This window comes from Neolamprologus brichardi, unplaced genomic scaffold, assembly GCF_056152115.1.
Source record: "Neolamprologus brichardi isolate AB-2024 unplaced genomic scaffold, ASM5615211v1 NODE_ptg000008l+_length_2720982_cov_1, whole genome shotgun sequence".
In the NCBI taxonomy this organism is placed as follows: domain Eukaryota; kingdom Metazoa; phylum Chordata; class Actinopteri; order Cichliformes; family Cichlidae; genus Neolamprologus; species Neolamprologus brichardi.
In genome coordinates, this window is record NW_028270135.1 from 755,265 (window position 1) to 768,448 (window position 13,184).

General features: G+C 42.9%; 1 protein-coding gene across 2 annotated transcripts in view; it reads right to left on the minus strand.

The window, feature by feature from the left end:
* Window positions 1–3,683: 3,683 nt before the first annotated feature.
* The window catches only part of enpp2 (ectonucleotide pyrophosphatase/phosphodiesterase 2), a 58,334-nt gene continuing 48,833 nt past the window's right edge, over window positions 3,684–13,184 (minus strand). Inside the window, exons 17-25 of one of the 2 annotated variants that reach the window (XM_087837131.1) lie at window positions 13,087–13,174; window positions 12,765–12,934; window positions 9,285–9,330; window positions 8,927–9,066; window positions 7,041–7,176; window positions 6,653–6,730; window positions 6,443–6,575; window positions 6,175–6,328; window positions 3,684–4,445 (exon numbers count right to left, since the gene is read on the minus strand). In XM_087837131.1, coding sequence (XP_087693257.1) covers window positions 4,275–4,445; window positions 6,175–6,328; window positions 6,443–6,575; window positions 6,653–6,730; window positions 7,041–7,176; window positions 8,927–9,066; window positions 9,285–9,330; window positions 12,765–12,934; window positions 13,087–13,174 — 1,116 coding nt within the window. In that variant the 3' untranslated portion in view covers window positions 3,684–4,274. Of the gene's footprint in view, window positions 4,446–6,174; window positions 6,329–6,442; window positions 6,576–6,652; window positions 6,731–7,040; window positions 7,177–8,926; window positions 9,067–9,284; window positions 9,421–12,764; window positions 12,935–13,086; window positions 13,175–13,184 lie in introns of both variants that reach the window. The other variant, XM_087837130.1, reaches the window with a different exon arrangement.

The following is a 13,184-nucleotide window of genomic DNA, read 5'->3' on the forward strand; positions in this document are numbered from 1 at the left end:
CTGACACTGTCATCCACATGTCATCAGCTCAGAGGCGTGACCAGAGAACAGGAGAGGATAACGTGATTGTTTGATTTACGTGTGGGTGTCAAAGAGAAACTGTTGAGGATAGATTCCTTAATATACATCAGAATTAAAGAGAATATAGTTTTTGATTGCTTGCAACGTTATAATATTGCAGTTAATGGGTGCAAGAATACAAAGACCTGAGGTGCAGGGCAGGAGGGCAATCAACCCCCACCCCCAGGGCAGGAAGCAAGAGTTACTGAGAGTGAGGGGCAGACAAAGGGCAAACGGACACTGCCTTAAAAGGAGGTGAGGGTCAGGGTGTCAGCACCCTTGGCCACTGTACTAGTGTATTTCCATTGTGGGAGTGTTTACTGTAGGGGGGAGGAGACCAGAGGTTATAACTGTAACTGCTGTGTGGAGTTCTTTAGATCAGCCTTTAGCATAGGACTGCATAGGACTGCAGTGTGCTGATCTCCACCTGTAAGAATAATGGGTAATAAAAGGATTGTGTAAAACATGGAAACATCTCTACCAGGACCAAAAGAATCGCAGAGACGGCTTTGTCTCAACAAAACCAAAGGAACAAAAAAGATCAAAGACTAAGACATAAATGGGTAAAACAGGTGAGGGTCTAAGGCTCAAACACTCCAGGACTCAGGGAATTGGGATGTACCTTGAGAACTCTTCTGATGGTTATTGTACCTGAAACAATAGCGTGTGAAAAGATTCAGACAACTGTGAGCCTGGCTCCACGTTCTCCATCAGAAACATAGTCGCAAATGTAGCATGGGCCATTTGAGATTCTCTGTTGACTAAGATTATGTCCATCCCTACCAAAGAAGACCGGAAGAGGGATGCTGCCAAATTCTTAAACGCTGGAATTTTCCAAACTGTGTGTGGTCTATTGACGAAAGGTGGCCCTTAATTAGGTCCTGCAAATTACAGTATAACAATATATATTTTTAGTATTACAGAGCTACGTGCTGATCTCTTATTGTAACTTTTGTTCTCATCCTACACAGCCTGAGAAGAAGAAGCCTGACATAATGTCACGATTTGCAAAGGCGACTCGTGCGGAGCGAGTGAGGAGTGGACCCAAATGGAGGCAAACAGAAAGAAGTGGTGGCTCGCTTGAAGCTGACGTGTCAAAAATAACAACACACTGCTTCAGAAGCACTGTCCAATCCAATTTTATTCATAAAGCACTTTAAAATACCCAGGACAGGACCAAAGCACTGTACAGAAAATAAGTTAAAAACAACAGAAAACAGCAAAAATAACTAAATAAAACACAATACATCAAAAATTAAAACAGCCCTATATTAAAACGAGATAAAACTGCATAGAATCAACTAAAATCAAACTAAAAAACAACATCTTTCGTGGTGTCAAAGGCCAGGGTAAAGAGGTGGGTTTTCAGGAGGACTCACCCAGCTGATGGTCGGTGCACTCCAGCGTCTTCTGCTCCATGTGAGAGGATTTCCTCTGAGGCAGCAGAAATTATCTCCAAGAAAAGAAACAGACTCGACCGTTGCACAGTGGAACAAATTCTCTTCTTAAATAAAAACCAAACAGGTTGACTTTAAATGCATCACTTTTACTTTACAAGTTCATGATCAGTTCTACCCACGGGTCAAAATACGTATAAGAAAACTGGCCTTATTTAATATGATTTATAACCATAACTGTCCAGCGATTGATTGCATAAGTACATGGAGTCAGGACGTCACAGCATACTGCAGAATGTTTTGTACATTATTATATGTATTTTTAATCTATTGCATTTACAAACGTCGAGGAGTCACAAGCAAAGAAAGACCACACCATGTTTAAACAAGGAATGTTTATTGATCAAATTTATTTATTAAACAAATAGACATGGCAAGTTTTCCACCCCCCCAAAAATACATGTTCAAAGCAGCACAACGGAGCCCAAATTCAGACAGAACTGTGAACTCCACTCTGTAGAGTGGGCAATCATGATGAAGCAGTTCATTTTATTTTGTAGATTCAAGCTGCTCGTCATAGGTTTGGCCACCAGATGTCAGCAGAGAGGACTGTGTTGAAAAGCTTTGAGTAATGAACAGTTTTTCAACACAAGCTTCAATGCTTCAGAAAGCGTTGTTTGGCCATCACTAACAGAAAGTCAGCCTTTATTGACAGAACAAAACAACCAAGAGGTGGAACACAGAAAATGAGCCAAAACCTAAACTGGGAAAACTAAGAAAAACCACATACCTGAAACTAGAAACACCTGGAAACGCGAGGGGACGACAAGCAGACAGACCGACAAAGAGCCAAGGACAACGCAAGCAATAAATACACACCAGGTAACGATTGGGAACGCACAACAGGAGGGAGACACAGCTGGGATAAATGTGACGCAGGAAGTAAAGCAGACTATACTGACAAAGGACCAGGACCATCAAGGTAAACCAGGAAACACAGAGCTGAACTCAAGACACGTAAGCTAAAGACAATGACCCTTCCCAAGAACACAGAGGCACAGAAACAGAACAGGAACCATAAACGTAACATAAACAGGAAACCATAACTCACTGAATGAAACCAAAAAGACAAAACACTGAGTCGCAGACACACAACAGGGATTTCCTCTTGTTGACAGCACAAACAGCACAGCTCTTTTAGTAAAAACACTTGTTTATTGACAAATCTCCATAAAGTTTAAATACGTCGGTCTCACAGGTGGTGCGTGGTTTATTTTCAAAAACAATAAATCATCATCATCACTGTTATTGGACACGATTCACAATGAAACCCACATATTTGACAATCAAAAATACAAAGAAAAATCTGGAATTTACCTTCACAATCACACACAAACACCAGTGTCACTCCCTGTGACACACCAAAGGCGTTTTTAAAGCACTCATCATGTCGAGGAAGAGCTGAATGCATCGTACACAACACAGCTTTGGTTTTACAGTCCTTACTGCTGATTTCTCTGGGGCTCTGTCAGAGCTCTGTGGTGCAACTTTTCCTTGACATCATTCAAACATCGCTTCTTTGCAACATGTGGATTCTCGCTCTCTACATCTGCAGTCCCAGATTTGTAAGCGTTTATGGATGGGCCTAGTGTAATCCCACAGCCTTACGTTCACTTTGCTTTCCATAATTTGAATTCATTTTCACTTGATTTGGAAAGTTGACTGAATTGGACAGAAGATGAAATTCCACAGCAAATAAACTTCCTTGCTCTAATGCTCGTGCATTCACAGGAAAACTGCCCACACTCTGACCAAGGAGACCAATGAGGAAGAGAGGAAACAGTGAAAATACAAACCTCCTTTGTTTCTTCATACCCATGAAAAATGTCATGATGTCAAGAGAAACGCAGTGCTCTGAGAAGCTGACTTACAGCAGGTTTCTTAATGATGTGACAACAGGTCTTATTGATGAATGTCAGCCATGTTGAAGCTACAATGTCCAGAATATGGAATGAAAAAGAATCGTGGATTCTCGACACCGTGCTGTTTCAGGCTGTACAAACACGTGCATCATTTCTTTATAGCAGAATTTAGCCTCCTAACAGCCTCCAGGCTGGTGAAACACTTAACTGATCTGATTGTGCACTGGTGCAACATGTAGATCATTGCGTACCTGACAATACACAAACGTGAGGACAATGTAACAAAATCCACAATGGCCTTTTATAGACTTTTGAAAACTGATTTCATTGAGCGTATCCAAAAATAGTGGTTGCTTAAAGATGAAGGGAAGTGAGAAAGTTGGTGTTTCTCTTGGCATGTGATACAGCCACACACACATGGGAGAACATCTTACTTATATTTAAAGAAAAATAAAAGCTTTTATCTGATTGGTCAGAATCTGTCTCTACACTGATCTGTTTGTTATGGTGGGACTCTACTTGAATATCTCGAGACATGTTTAGTGATGCTGTGACTCATTATCAGTGGAGCTCGTTTCCAGTCACAGCCTCTGACACATAGGTGGGTACAGTCATGGTTGGATGGATGAAACGAGTGTCGTTGTGCAGCAGCATTTCTGCAAATGGATATCGATCTCTGCCTTTTGAAAAGCTAAATATTAAACTCGAGTGGCCTCTTAGCTGAGTGGTGTTCAAAATGTATGCAAAATAACAGTTACTGAGATGAAAGCACATGAAGGAGTCAGTGAAGGGGCCACAGCATAGATGCTGCAGAGCAGGTGAGATGACTGCAGCTCCTCCTGGTACCACATCGATCCACCACGGCAGAAGATAACGTCAGGAACGTTAGCAGAACTCAGATCTCGCTCTCGTAGGTGTGCATGTAGGTCTTGAGCGAGAGGATTTCAGCGTAGCTGCGGCTGGTCCTGCGGTACAGGTCCAGGCCTGTCAGGAGCTCCACGTCTCTGACCCGAGCTGTGTGCATCTTCATCAGGCTCTCCACCCAACGAGACTCCTCCTCTGAGCTCTGTGGAGGCAGTAAGGACGAGCAGCGTTAGCAGCAGTCACCTCTTATTACCTCTTAGTATTTTACTAGTTTGAACTCTCTCGACGAAGGCAGTCGCACTTTTTCTCCTCTCCCTTATCTTCCCCGCTTAGCTTCTTATGTCCTTGTCTTGTCTGGTGTTTCCCTGGAACACTCTCTCACAGTCTGTTTCTAAACCTAAAAGAGGAATTATGGATTTGATCAACTGGTCTCTGAATGCAATTGACACCCTTTTCTCAACGAGAAGTTTGGGCTCGGGTGAGCCTGAGTGCTAAAGATATCGACCTATTCGGAACCATGATAACAGGGTTCCTGCTGATCGGAGCTGGCTTGACCCAGGCTGCCCGCTGGGATTGGAATGATGGGACGAGGCGTGAGTTTCTCAAAATGGGCTCATTGAGTGCAGCACGGATAAGATCTTGGAGAAGCTTATGGCTGCCGTGAGTTCTCAGAATCGGCTCTTTGAGCACAAGAATGACAACACCACGGAGCACAAGTTTGATAACATCATGGAGAAGCTCGCGGCTCTCCAACGGGAGATTGAGAGACCAGTGTCAGACTGTTAGAACAGCTTTGAAATTCATATGAGTTGTTCGCACTAAAGTAAAAACCACCATCACTTCATGTGGAGACCCCTTTGGCACCAGCTGTGGTCTCAAGGCTGGAGCTGAACAACAACACCCTGATAACGACTGTGTTTAGTCTGTTTTTCCCATTCTATGCATCCCCCCCCCCCTCCCTTCCCAAACGCCTTCGGTGCTTGTTCCCTCCTGGGAACGCGGCGTGTCTGAGCCCGCGCTGGAATGGTAGCGCTGGGCAGGATGGCTGCTGTGTTTGCTTCGGATTACCCCCACCCGACCCTGTGGCTTGTCACGTGCTCCATAATATTGTGCTGTGGACATTTATGTGCTTTCTGTGCAGAGGAGTTTTTTTGTTTCCTGTTCTCATGCTGTCCTCCCAGGAGCCCAGCATGAGTAGAGGTCTCTTTTTTCCTCTTGTACTTTCCCATTGTAGTGTATATTTCAGTGGTTTTCTGTAACGCTACCGATCTCCGACCTGTATCACCATGTGATGTCTGTTTTGTGTGTGTAAGGTTAGGGTTGGGGCGGGGGGGGCTATTTCATTGCAAGGCAACCTGCATGTGGCGAATAAAGCCTTGGTTGATTGATTGAATACTTCTTCCTAAGCTTGCTGGCTGATACTCCACCCTCTAGCCCTCCAAATATGGAGATGTGTTAAGGACCCTCTACAGCTCTGTTCAGCTCTCCTAGAGTAACTTTCTGTCTCCTGGAATATCCTCCATGCTCTTGACACTGTCCTTGGAGACACAGCAAAGCGTATTTGCTCCAGCATACAATACTGGAGGAGTTGGACTAACTGTACAGCCTCTTTGCGGTCTGACAGATGGATTTCCTGAAAGACTGTCTGTAAAAAAGAATAATATAAGTGCAGGAAGTTGTGTTTGCAAGAACACCCACGCATTAGAGCGTTCCAATTCCCCTGTCGGACCGAAGCTGAGTATGTATTTGTCAGTGCTGTTTCTTTATGCAAAAGCAGCTTGAGGAGCAACCTGGTGTGGCTGCAGCTCAGCTGTGTGGGTTTTTTTTAAATTTATTTGTTTGGTACAGGAAACATTTTTTGTGTTATGTTTGCAAGATCTGCTGTGGATGAGGAAAAGAGGAGAAGGAAAATTAAACGTGACCATCCGTACGTTGCAGCTCTCATCGTTGGTGGGTCTGTGCGGCAGGATGAAGGCGGCGCTGTTGAGCGGTCCGTTACACGAGTCTGTAGCTTGTGTGAAGTCTAAGCAGCTGGTCAGGACCACAAAGTAGTGAGTGGGGATTGGGATTGTACCACTTATATACCTGCAAGAGAAGATCAAGGTCAGCAAGCTGTTCCACAGTTAAAATATACATGTATATAATTGACCCTGGAGTAAGGAGGTTTAACAGAAACGTCGAAATATTAAGTGTGCCTACTCTCGTATCTTCTCAGCTGAGTCTCTGACACCGTCATAGTTGTAGTCAAATATGGGTCCAGTCAGTACATTCACTCCATTTCTCTCAGTGGCGTATTTCTTCACCAACACTCTCTGGAAATAACCCCATATCTCTGAGAGGGAGAGAGATGATGGTGGTGGATTAAAAGCATAAAACAGAGAGTTCACTGAAGCTGGGGTAAAGACTTACTCTTGAATGCTGGATACATGGGAACAGTGTTGGTGATGAGGACAGCATCGGATTTTTTGTCCAGATTTGACGACAGTTCTGTCAGCAAGGAAAAAAACAGGATTAATGTGGTAAATAAAGTCATGGAATACGATCGAGTGTGGGAAAAAAGAATAATAATATGATTGTATTATTATTGTATTACGGAGCCCCGCAGGGGACATGGGAGAAAAAAAAAAAAAGACGGACTTTTGCGAGATCTCGCAAAACTTTTGCGAGATCTCGCAAAAGTCCGTCTTTTTTTTTTTTTCTCCCATGTCCCCTGCGGGGCTCCGTATTGTAGGAATAAGAATCCAGTAAAACCTTCACCAGACATGCTGTGTTAACTGTGCTGCGGGGGCTCACTTACGTGGTGGGTACAGAAAGGCGTACGTGATGTGTTTATCTGCTCTGTAGTTGGTACATGATTGGCTGTAAGCTGGAGGGACTCTGGAATCAGGTCTCACACAGTTGGACAGAGCTTCGGGCAGAGGAGACACTTCTACCTGGAAGACCAGCAGAATACAAAGTTCTGTTAAACATATCGTGGATTTGTTTCAAAGACCAGAGACAGAAAAATGGCACAGAAAAGATACAGTCAGCAGGCGACACTGTCCAGCACCTGCACGTCTCCTGCTGTACAGGAGGTTCATAGCGTCCTTCGCTGTTTAAAGATACTTAATATAACTGCAGTGATGGAGCTCGGTGTGTAACAAAGGATTGACTGTATCCTGTAAAACGTGGCTGTGTGAGACCCGCCTGTCTGTCAAAGAGTTGTCAAGTGAACAACAGTTGTAGTTAGATAAAAATAAATAAAACAAAATATTTTCATGGATTTTTAAGATGTCTTCGAACTAAAAGCTAACTTTAAACAAACTCAGGGCAAGTAAGAAGCTTTGAAACTGACAAAATAAGAACGACAGCCGTTATTATTCCAGCCTTTTATCACATTATTACAACAACGTCGGCTCACAGTGAAACCAGAAGCAGCAAAAGATGCAAATTTTCCAAATGTCTTTGATCCAGGTGCACAACCAGACTCATGAGAAATACTGGTGAAAGTCACCAAGAATGAATGTCATCCAGTTTTTGACAAAATGCTGTTAGTAGAGGTGGGGGAAAAATGGATACTGTGTAGTATGGTGATATTTTGTTTGCTAATAATGTATCAATACAGGGACAGCAGAAATCGATACTTTGTTACAAAAAGGTTTTTGTGCTCTAACTTCAGAGCATGTTGATCCTTTTTCTGAGCAAGAATCCTGACATTCCTTCACTGTCCAAATGTGTTTAATAAACATGACAGTTTACTTATTTTAATTTAAGACATGTTTTATTTTAATTAAGTTTAAAACTTTTTTATTTAATGTAAAATTATATTTTGTTTTAATTTACTTTCAAATTCTTCAGTTGCTGAAGGGGCTGCATAGTTTTCATAAACTGCATAGTTCAGAATAGCTATAATTGTACCAGATGGTTGATTCAGTTAAGTTGGACTAGACTGTAATACAAACCGTTCAGTTTGTCAACAATCAAACTGAAATGAGAGAAAGACTGAGTGTGAGACTTTGATATTAGAGAAAATGAATATTGATAAAGTTTACCTTTATGTACAGAATCTGAATATCGCAAAATATTTTTAAAAATTGCAATAATATCGTATCGTGTGTTAAGTATTGCAATAATATCGTATCGTGGGATGTATGGTGATTCCCACCTCTAGCTGTTAGTGCAAGCTGTTTTGTTCTGAAGACAGCCTTTCAGGCATAAAGATTGCTGTTTGCTGTCTGTAGCTGGAGACCAGTAACCAGTAAATCCTGAGCATGGTAATCGGAGATTAAGATCTCACACAGGAGTTGGTGTTTTCTCTGTCTGAATGTTAAATGCACTGCCTCTACTCTGCTCTATACAACTTGCATCCATTCACACAAGCAGTGCTTTCCATCGAACGTTCACAGTCCGACGGATGCATCAGAGAGCTTCCTGGGTCAGTGTGTTGGCATGAAAACTGGAGTAGCAAGGGATTGAACCACCAACATCCTGATCAGTAGATGAGTAGCTCTACCTCCTAAGCTACAGCCCCCTAAACTAAAGTCTGTAGTGAAATCAGTGACATGAAGGCACTCAGAAGTTTCCCCAATAGTAGCAATGGTGCTGGAAGCAGGAGATGAACTTCAAATATCTGCTAAACAGTTAACTAAACCTAAGCTTGTACTTCCAACAACTGAAAGACAGAGAGGACGGAGAGAGCAGTACCTGTCTGCTGGCAGTGTACGATGTCCAGACGGGCATGGACAGAGTTTCACTGTAGCCACTGATGTAGTCGCTGTGGTGCAGGATGCAGTATTTGGTACGGAAGAGGACAGCAGGCCGACCGAACGGCAGGTTCCTGCTGTCTATGAGAGGAAGAGCGCAGACAAGCAGGAAAAGACATTTACAGATCGATTGAAACGACGACTGAGCGTTCATGACAGAACGATGAAGAAATCTCAAATAAAATAAGACGAGCTACAAATCCAAACTTTCACTGCAACTACGCTTAGTTTTATCTGCTGGGACTAAAAGGAAAAGTCACTTATTAATGACATTTTCAGTAGGAGCGTTAAAGACTGACCATCCATAGCTTGCCTCAGTCGCTGGTTTAGCTCCTCCACTTTGTTCTGTAAGAGACAGAGCCAGAGTGACTCCAGGTTATAGCCTCGTACAAGGGTCACTTTCAAACTTCTCTGGCCCCTACTTTTTACACGCAACTGCAAAAAGATCGGAGATTGAAACAATCTCTTGCCAGAGATCTACATGGGAATCACAAACACAGCATAAAGTGAGACAGTGCAGGGCAGAGCTGGGTCTGATTCACCTCAACACAACAGCTACACACACAATATCTGCACTAAGAAGGCTGTTAAACTCAAAAGTTGTCAATAAACGATTGATTTTGACAAGGTGAACCGACCCCAGCTCTGCAGCAGAAAGCAAAGAAGCATCAAGGTTATTTAGGCTTAAAAGAAAACAGCAAGCACACATTAAGAAACTTTTTTTTTACAAGTAAAAAAGGCACAAACAATCAAATCTGAATGACAGACCCATGCAGATGAATCTTTTTACACTGTGTAAAATGAAGTTAAACTGCAAAAAAGCAAAACTTCTGCAACAAAAAGCCCTTCAGTCACCTGCTATGGTATAGATCAGCTGATAGCACATTTGACCAATCACACACACTGCTCTGCACAACAAGACGAGCAGTTAACCCCAGTTATGGTTAATAAATCCTGCTGGGTACAGCCAGGGAAACATGGATCTGGGGTCTTTCTTTTCATAGCAGGTTTATTGTTACCAAATCTCAGGGATTAACTGGAGATAAAGTGTCTGAATTTCAGGAGCTGGACCACGCCTCCAAACACGCCTCCTTCTGGTCCTCATCTACATATGTTCCCCCAGCTCCACAAGCTGTTCGCTCTCGTTTATGTGCCCCACCCTCCCCTTTTTAATTCTTTAACTTCCTCATTTCTGTTTTAGTCCATGAGGATCTGCCAGGCCCGGGAGCTGCCACCAGTCCCCTTCGAGGACTTCCCCAAACCACAGCTCATGTCCAAGCCATTCAGCTTTATCTACTAAAACATGTCAAACCTCAAATAAGGACGTGGGGCCAGTGAGTGAAATATGTTGGTCAACCAGTAAAGATAAACTGGGCTCTACGTCACCTCCAATGTTAAAGGGTTGTAGTTCTTGTAGTTCTAATGTGTTTCGTATAAAGAGCATCTGTGCTGACACCTCCGATGGGCCAAAAAAAGTGTTACTGACTTGAATATATATTTGATAAAAACTTTCTTGCATTCCTTAAAGAACTCATAAAAAAATCAGACTTTTACTTTTTTGACTCAGTTTTGAACAAAATCCTTCATTAGTTCAGTCAGACCACAAAGACGTGATGTCTCAGCTGAGAGCTTCAGCCTACAGTTACCATCTTCTTGCAGCCTCCCTGCATCCCTGCACCTCCTTTCACGCTTTATTAAATTTCATGAGCTTCGTATCTCTGGGCACCGATGCCTGCTTTCTTCTGTGAGCAGCTCTTGTTGCTGCTTTTCCTTCCTCTAGATATCATGTACATGGAGGAGAGGTGCCAGAACAAAGCCGTATTGCTAAATATGCCTGAACTCGGGTGTCCTGATATTTCCTGATTGACCTTGGGCAGTCAAAAAGCTCCTCCTTGCCTCCTGCGGCTCGTGGCCTCAGTGGGTCCGGTTTGCTCCGGCCCAGGTCGACCCCGTAGGGTCTTTGTTATGTTGCTGTGGATATATTGCAGTGTGGACAGTGTCTGTGTGAACACAGAATTTATATTTGTCATCCCACTTTAAATGCTGGCTGCATTTAGATTCAAGTGATGATCCTGTTATTAGCACGGGAAATAACGTCTAGTTTTTCAGGGTAGCTGTCAGGAGGATGGTTCAGAACCCTAAAGAACTTGTTCTTCTCTGGATTCAGTCTGTTGTCTCGTGACATCGCAGGCTCACTTCCATGATGTCAGGGCCCTTTCAGGCTCTGTAATCTCTCACAGCACCTTGTTCTAGCTGCAAATGTTCATTTATGAGTTGCACTGGATGTTTGCTGTTCTTTTCTCTGTGTGTGTGTTTATACAGCACACGTTTAATCATGAGTTAATGCTGATCTCTCTTTCATGGTGTATCTTCTGTGCTGTCTCCCTCCTCTCACCCCCAACCAATCACAGCAGATGGCCCCGCCCCTCCCTGAGGTTCTGCTGGAGGTTTCTTCCTGTTAAAAGGGAGTTTTTCCTTCCCACTGTTGCCAAAGAGCTTGCTCATAGGGCGTCTTCTGGTTGTGTGGGGCTTCTCTGTATTATGGTAGGGTTTGTTTGTTTTTTAAACTTTTATTGCCAAAAATAACAAGGCAATTCACATCAACAACATGACCTGAGACCAAATCTGCTGCATATAATGGTGGGGGTTATTCAAAAACTTAATTTAAAAGAAAAAACATATATACATATACATACATACCAATACCTAAGCACAGATGTAACAATGTTAAGGCTTGAGTGTCCTTTCAAGATATTTTATAATTAGTCTCCATTTTTTCTCAAAGGTTGGCACTTTTAGTTGTAGTTCAGCTGTTATCCGTTCCATTGTATAGACATGTCTAGTTTTCAGAAGCCACTGGGCAACTGTGGGTGTTTCTGGTTTGAGCCAGTGAATTGTTATCATTTTTCTTGCAGTCATGAGGAGGAGATGTGGAGAAAGTGCTGCTCATAGGAGAAACCATCAGGAAAGATATCCAACAAAAAGATCAGAGGATCCATTGGGAGGTTGACTGACAATATGTTATGTATAATGTTCTTGACATCCATCCAGTACTGTTGTATGTAAACACAGTCCCAAAAAATATGCGTCTGGTCCCCCCACAAACCCACACCCTCTCCAAACCCTATCACTGACACTACTTTTGGATAGAAAGGTTTATAGTAGGGTTTTTAGCCTAAAATATAAAGCACCTTGGGGACTGCTGCTGTCATATGGCACCTTATAAATAAAAATTAATTAAGTAAATAAGTTGACCAGATGGATCCTTTTGTGGGATTTAAAAGTCAAGCGAATGTTTGGCATCTGGCCAGTCATACATGCAGGTTAGTCATACTTTGTGAGGGTCTAATTTGGCCTATGGAAACAATTTTAGAGTCAACTCTTTTAGGCCAAAAGTAAAGAAGAGGGAGTTTTAAAAAGAGGCGCTGAGGTCACTTCAAAAACTGCTGATCTCATGGGATTTTCCTGGACAACCATCTTTAGTGAACATGGCGTGCTGATGACAGAGGAGCATGCCCAGACTGTGGGGTGCTACTCCTGTGAGTCTCAGAAACTGAGACTGCAATTCATACAAGCACCAAATTGAGCAACAGAAGCTAGTGTGACAATATGGATGTAGAGCCAAGAAGGTTGCTGCATCTGCTGAACATATGATTGAGTTGAGAAATTAAAAAAAAGACAAAAAAATAGAATATAAGGGGTTTAGAAAAATAGAAGAACAGAATTCCCTTTAGGGACTGACAGGAAGTTGGGCTCAGGTCTGAGTCATCGTGGCTGACCTTTTCGTCGCAGCTGCACCCCAAGCTGTCTGTTCCTGCAGGTACAACACCAGACGCTGTTGGCCTGGACACCTCCTCTGGCATGGTGGGTCTGTACGGGGGGGTTCGTAGCAGGTGGTTCAGACTGCCGTGAGTTCCATTATTAGGGGCCGGTTTCAAACCTAGAAGATCTAAGAATGGGACAAATGTGACTGAAATCAGACTGAAGACGTCACACTCACGTAAACATCAGCTAACGCATTCTTATTGTGGAAAAATATCAGATATCAAAACACACCGACCTGAACACAGAAATGCAGAAGGAAAAAAAGTGAATTCTCACCACACATTACGTTATAAAGCTCGATGTTTTCAAAGGCTGGAACTTTCGTCTTGAACTTAAACGTCGGCCCATAGCCAACGAAAATAGTCTGAAAGCAA